This window comes from Salvelinus namaycush, chromosome 13 (genome assembly GCF_016432855.1).
Source record: "Salvelinus namaycush isolate Seneca chromosome 13, SaNama_1.0, whole genome shotgun sequence".
NCBI classification, from domain to species: domain Eukaryota; kingdom Metazoa; phylum Chordata; class Actinopteri; order Salmoniformes; family Salmonidae; genus Salvelinus; species Salvelinus namaycush.
In genome coordinates, this window is record NC_052319.1 from 25,240,209 (window position 1) to 25,246,979 (window position 6,771).

General features: G+C 43.4%; 1 protein-coding gene across 1 annotated transcript in view; it reads right to left on the reverse strand.

The window, feature by feature from the left end:
* LOC120058050 (coiled-coil domain-containing protein 141-like) overlaps positions 1–5,130 on the reverse strand; it is a 53,853-nt gene extending 48,723 nt beyond the window's left edge. The window contains exon 1 of the mRNA XM_039006531.1: positions 5,026–5,130. Within this exon, the coding sequence (XP_038862459.1) occupies positions 5,026–5,130 (105 nt within the window). The remainder of the gene's footprint in view (positions 1–5,025) is intronic.
* Positions 5,131–6,771: the final 1,641 nt, after the last annotated feature.

Consider the following 6,771-nt stretch of genomic DNA (forward strand, 5'->3'; position numbering starts at 1 on the left):
AGATGCAGTCGCACCCCTATAAACAAAAAACATTTGTCATAAGAAACTAGCTCCCTGTTATACAGAAAATACCCGAGCTCTGAAGCAAGCTTCCAGAAAATTGGAATGCAAATGGCGCTACACCAAACTGGAAGTCTTCCGACTAGCTTGGAAAGACAGTACCATGCAGTATCGAAGTGCCCTCACTGCTGCTCGATCATCCTATTTGTCCAACTTAATTGAGGAAAATATGAACAATCCAAAATTAATTTTTGATACTGTCGCAAAGCTAACTAAAAAGCAACATTCCCCAAGAGAGGATGGCTTTCATTTCAGCAGTGATACATTCATGAACTTCTTTGAGGAAAAGATCATGATCATTAGAAAGCAAATTATGGACTCCTCTTCAAATCTGCGTATTCCTCCAAAGCTCAGTTGTCCAGAGTCTGCACAACTCTGCCAGGACCTAGGGAGACACTCAAGTTTTTTAGTACTATATCTCTTGACACATTGATGAAAATAATCATGGCCTCTAAACCTTCAAGCTTCATACTTGACCCTATTCCAACTAAACTACTGAAAGAGCTGCTTCCTGTGCTTGGCCCTCCTATGTTGAACATAATAAACAGCTCTCTATCCACCGGATGTGTACCAAACTCACTAAAAGTGGCAGTAATAAAGCCTCTCTTGAAAAAGCCAAACCTTGACCCAGAAAATATACAAAACTATCGGCCTATATCGAATCTCCCATTCCTCTCAAAAAACAATTAAAAAGCTGTTGCGCAGCAACTCACTGCCTTCCTGAAGACAAACAATGTATACGAAACGCTTCAGTCTGGTTTTAGACCCCATCATAGCACTGAGACTGCACTTGTGAAGGTGGTAAATGACCTTTTAATGGCGTCAGACCGAGGCTCTGCATCTGTCCTCGTGCTCCTAGACCTTAGTTCTGCCTTTGATACCATCGATCACCACATTCTTTTGGAGAGATTGGAAACCCAAATTAGTCTACATGGACAAGTTCTGGCCTGGTTTAGATCTTAACTGTTGGAAAGATATCAGTTTGTCTCTGTGGATGGTTTGTCCTCTGACAAATCAACTGTACATTTCGGTGTTCCTCAAGGCTCCGTTTTAGGACCACTATTGTTTTCACTATATATTTTACCTCTTGGTGATGTCATTCGGAAACATAATGTTAACTTTCAGTGCTATGCGGATGACACACAGCTGTACATTTTGATGTAACATGGTGAAGCCCCAAAATTGCACTCCCTGGAAGCCTGTGTTTCAGACATAAGGAAGTGGATGGCTGCAAATGTTCTACTTTTAAACTCAGACAAAACAGAGATTCTTGTTCCAGGTCCCAAGAAACAAAGAGATCTTCTGTTGGATCTGACAATTAATCTTGAACTAGAACCAAAAAATGTGATCATATTTCTCCAGTGCTAGCCTCTCTACACTGGCTTCCTGTTAAGGCAAGGGCTGATTTCAAGGTTTTACTGCTAGCCTACAAAGCATTACATGGGCTTGCTCCTACCTATCTTTCCAATTTGATCCTGCCGTACATACGTACACGTACGCTACGGTCACAAGACGCAGGCCTCCTTATTGTCCCTAGAATATCTAAGCAAACAGCTGGAGGCAGGGCTTTCTTCTATAGAGCTCCATTTTTATGGAATGGTCTGCCTACCCATGTGAGAGACCCAGACTTGGTCTCAACCTTAAAGTCTTTATTGAAGACTAATCTCTTCAGTAGGTCCTATGATTGAGTGCAGTTTGGCCCAGGAGTATGAAGGTGAACAGAAAGGCACTGGAGCAACGAACTGCCCTTGCTGTCTCTGCCTGGCTGGTTCCCCTCTCTCCACTGGGATTATCTGCCTCTAACCCTATTACAGGGGATGAGTCACTGGCTTACTGGTGCTCTTCCATGCCGTCCCTAGGAGGGGTTCGTCACTTGAGTGGGTTGAGTCACTGACGTGATCTTCCTGTCCGGGTTGTGCCGTGGCGGAGATCTTTGTGGGCTATACTTAGCCTTGTCTCAGGATGGTAAGTTGGTGGTTGAAGATATCCCTCTAGTGGTAGGGGCTGTGCTTTGGAAATGTGGGTGGGGTTATATCCGACTGTTTGGCCATGTCCGGGGGTATCGTCGGACATAGTATTTAGTGTCTCCCGACCCCTCCTGTCTCAGCCTCCAGTATTTATGCTGCAGTAGTTTATGTGTCGGGGGGCCAGGGTCAGTCTGTTATATCTGGAGTATTTCTCCTGTCTTATCTGGTGTCCTGTGTGATTTTAAGTATGCTCTCTCTAATTCTCTCTCTCTTTTTCTCTCTTTATTTCTCTCTCTCGGAGGAGCTGAGCCCTAGGACCATGCCTCAGGACTACCTGGCCTGATGACTCCTTGCTGTCCCCAGTCCACCTGGCCGTGCTGCTGCTCCAGTTTCAACTGTTCTGCCTGCGGCTATGAAGCCCTGACCTGTTCACCGGACGTGTTACCTGTCCCAGACCTGCTGTTTTCAACTCTCTAGAGACAGCAGGAGCGGTAGAGATACTCTGAGTGATCGGCTATGAAAAGCCAACTGCCATTTACTCCTGAGGTGCTGACCTGTTGCACCCTCGACAACCACTGTGATTATTATTATTTGACCCTGCTGGTCATCTATGAACATTTGAACATCTTGGCCATGTTCTGTTATAATCTCCACCCGACACAGCCAGAAGAGGACTGGCCACCCCTCATAGCCTGGGTCCTCTCTAGGTTTCTTCTTTAGGTTCTGGCCTTTCTAGGGAGTTTTTCCTAGCCACCGTGCTTCTACACCTGCATTGCTTGCTGTTTGGGGTTTTAAGCTGGGTTTCTGTACAGTACTTTGTGACATCGGCTGATGTAAGAAGGGCTTTATAAATACATTTGATTGATTGATTGATTGATATGGACCCTGGTCAAAAGTAGTGCACTATATAGGGAATATTGTGCCATCTAGGACAGGTGACGACAATATCAAACCATTAAACTGACTTAGGAATTCCTTTGCTGTAATTACTGATACTGATACCTCTATGGGTGACATATTAACTCCAAATTATCTCAAAGTTAAGCTTTTCTTTAAAGTGTCACTCTGAAAGTCAAAAGCACCAACAGCTGTTGCTGCAGCCTATATGACAGTATTACTACATCGTGTTTGTAGTTTATGCTAAACTATATGCCTATAATGTCTCCAGTGTGACATACATTGGACATTTGAATAGACATTACAGTAATTGATTTGTCAATGACGACCGTGGTGGTTACAGCCACATTGTACGCATGGGCACTGCGAGGATCACCAACAGCTGTTAAGCCAAATTACAAGATGTATGGGTGTCTCAAGATTTAGAGTAGCTGTCACGTTCCTGACCGGTTTTTCCTTTTCTTGTATTTATTTAGTTGGTCAGGGCGTGAGTTGGGGTGGGTTGTCGATGTGTTATTTTCTTGTTGGGATGTTTGTGTTCGGCCGGGTATGATTCTCAATCAGAGACAGCTGTCATTCGTTGTCCCTGATTGAGAATCATACTTAGGCAGCCTGTGATTCACGTGGTTTTTGTGGGTGTTTGTATCTCGTGTCAGTGTTCGTGCCACACGGGACTGTTTTCGGTTTTGTCACGTTTGTTGTTTTTGTATGTGTAAGTGTTCAGTTTACGTTAATTAAAATATGACCACTTTCCACTCTGCGTGTTGGTCCGATCCATGCTCCTCCTCGTCTGAGGAGGAGAACGACTTCGACAGCCGTTACAGTAGCCTATGTTGTCTCAAATGTAAGGAATCATTTCACTTACACAATAATTGATTTGTCAATAACCACGGTGGTTATGTGGTTACAGCCACAGAGTGAGCATGGGCAATGTAACTATGTCTGTGCTAGCTGTAGAGATTATTTCTTACTAGGCATGTTTTGCTCTTTAATCATTGCATGCCTTAGATTGCAGCTGTGGCTGTGGCAGTCAGTTTAAAGGGGCCTCGGAACGCAGGGGAACGCCATCCCCTTCACAACCAAAAGTGGTCAACAAAATTGATGGCAGAGGATACAACAGAGGCCAACAAACATCTCTCTCTTTTCAAACAAAATATAGGCAAAAAAAAGATTTGTCATATTTGAAAACCATCTCCTCTGTTTCTGTTTTACCATATCTAATATCTTTCCTACACATTTAGAATGTATTTCACACAGGTATGTGGGAAAATAAAAACATTGAAAGGTAAACTTTTAAAAAAATGCTTAAGATCTAATGTCCATTGTTTTATTACTACTGTGGGAAAGCCCTGCAGGGCTGCCTACATGTTGAGATGTACATGGTGTTAGTATGTGAGGCATTGATATAAGCCTTCTGGTTTGGCTAGGAAATGTTTCCTATAAGCTTAATGGACAAACAGAGAGAGCTATTGACACTTCAGGACACCAGCTGAACAATGAGGACTATGTGAGCTTGTGACATCACTGACAACATTAAATGCCTTTCTCTGGGTGCATCCCAAATGGCACCCTATTCCCTATATAGGTTAGTGCACTACTTTTGAACAGACCAGACCGAGGCACCATAAAGGGAATAGGGTGCCTTTTGGAACACACCCTCTATTAGCAGCAGCACTTTGGAAAGAAGATCGATGGATGCAGATGGCTGAACACTGTGAGGTCAGTGTCTGTCAGATTCAGACAGATCAATAATCTAGCCTGACACTGAATTATACCCCGTTGTTGTTGTTATATCTTCATAACACTATGGTCATGTTGGACAACCTTTCTGTTAAAACTGCTTGTAAATACTGATCTTCTCCATCCATCATTTTTTTCATGGCCTGATCAACCATTTCTGACCAAAGTAGAGTTCTGAGAGGCATACATCCAAACATTTCTTAGAACAAGTTCTGTTCACCTGAGATATCTACAAACGTGAGAAGAATAAATGGGTTTTATATAGTGCTTTAAAGGACCCAAAATACTCTTAAAAAGGCAATTAAAGACAGCTAAAGACAACCCAAAGTCACAACTAAATAATATTTTAGAAGGTCGGTACCTTGAGCACAGTGACAATAATCTGAGAGTCGCCAGCTTGCACGGCAATAGTGCTGATTGTTGTTGTGGCAGCAGGTTGACCTCCAGTGTCACCTTTGTTAGACATTGTCTCCCCTGTCCAAACGTAAGAAATTTACAGCCTCTACTGTCCCCTCTCTGCTTCCTGGATCCTGAAAATCCTTGTCTGTCTCCTATTCTCTCACTTCAGTCTCTGGGGACTTCACAACTCAACAGCAACAGTCCTTCAATATTTCCTTTGAAGGTAGAGTGACCAAACAAAAACCACAGTAGAGAGTCCCCCCTCGTCCAACAGGTGTTATAAAATCCAGTTCCGTTGAAAGGTGTATGTTTCATCAGTGGTGTTCTGGCCCCGTTCCACTCACTCCAGTCCCACAGCAGAGCCACTAGCGTCAATGGACTGACTGACACTCAACAGGCAGGAGACACAGAGCAGAGAGAAGTTGACAGGGCAGAACACGGCAGGCAACTGTGTTAAAAATAGAAATATCACACTGTGCTGTGTTGGGAGCCATTTTGACACACCCCTAGTTCGTTGGCTCCGCTCTACTCTGGTCTATTTTCACAACCGCCCCCTCTCCCTGCCTGTCTCTCTCCCAGCCCCTCTATCTTTTCCTGCCTCCCATTCCACACAGACAAACCCCACAAAAGCACCAGTCCATCCATGGAATATCATATCAATTGGCCTATCTACTGTATCTTCCAATAGAAGGGAAAATACCCTGTGAGTCAACACAGTTGGACAGATTATTATCTTGCTCCTCTGGGTCTGTGAATAAGTTTTTCTACAGCCAAAAGCCAAGAACACTTAACACTTGTCTGCTGCACTAGTGTTTAAGTATCTTCTAAGAGAGAGAAAAGTCCACACCCTCCTGGCTGGCTGACTAGAAACCCCCTTTAAGCAGGTAGCCTAGCGGTTAAGCACATTGGGCCAATAACTGAACGGTCACTGGTTCAGAGCCGGCAAGGTGGAAAAATCTGCCATTCTGCTCTTGAGCAAGGTGGTTAGAGAAAGAGAGTCAGAGAGAAAATGCTGATACAGCAGGGAAACACAAACAGACGTCAGCTTCCTGCAGGCCCAATTTCTGAGTGTCTTTGATACTTGATCCAATAGAGAGAAGTATGCCATTGACTCTCCTAAGATAATGATATACAGTATGTACAAAACATTAGGAACACCTTCCTAATATTGAGTTGCATGCACCCTCCTCCTTTTGCCCTCAGAACAGGCTCAATTCATTGGTGCATGGACTCTATAAGGTGTCGAAAGAGTTCCACATGCTGACCCATGTTGACAACAATGCTTCCCACAGTTGTGTTAAGTTGTCCTTTGGGTGGTGGACCATTCCTGATATGCACAGGAAACTGTTGAGCGTTAAAAAAAACAGCAGCGTTGCAGTTCTTGACCTGTGTGCCTGGAACCTAATAAAATACACCGTTCAAAGGCACTTAAATCTTTTGTCTTGCCCATTGACCCTCTGAATGACACACATACACAATCCATGTCTCAATTGTCGCAGGGGGGAAAAAATCCTTCTTTAATCTAGCTCCTCCCCTTCATCTACACTGATTGAAGTGGAATTAACAGGTGACATCAATAAGGGATCATAGCTTTTAGATAGATAGATAGATAGATAGATAGATAGATAGATAGATAGATAGATAGATAGATAGATAGATAGATAGATAGATAGATAGATAGATAGATAGATAGATAGATAGATAGATA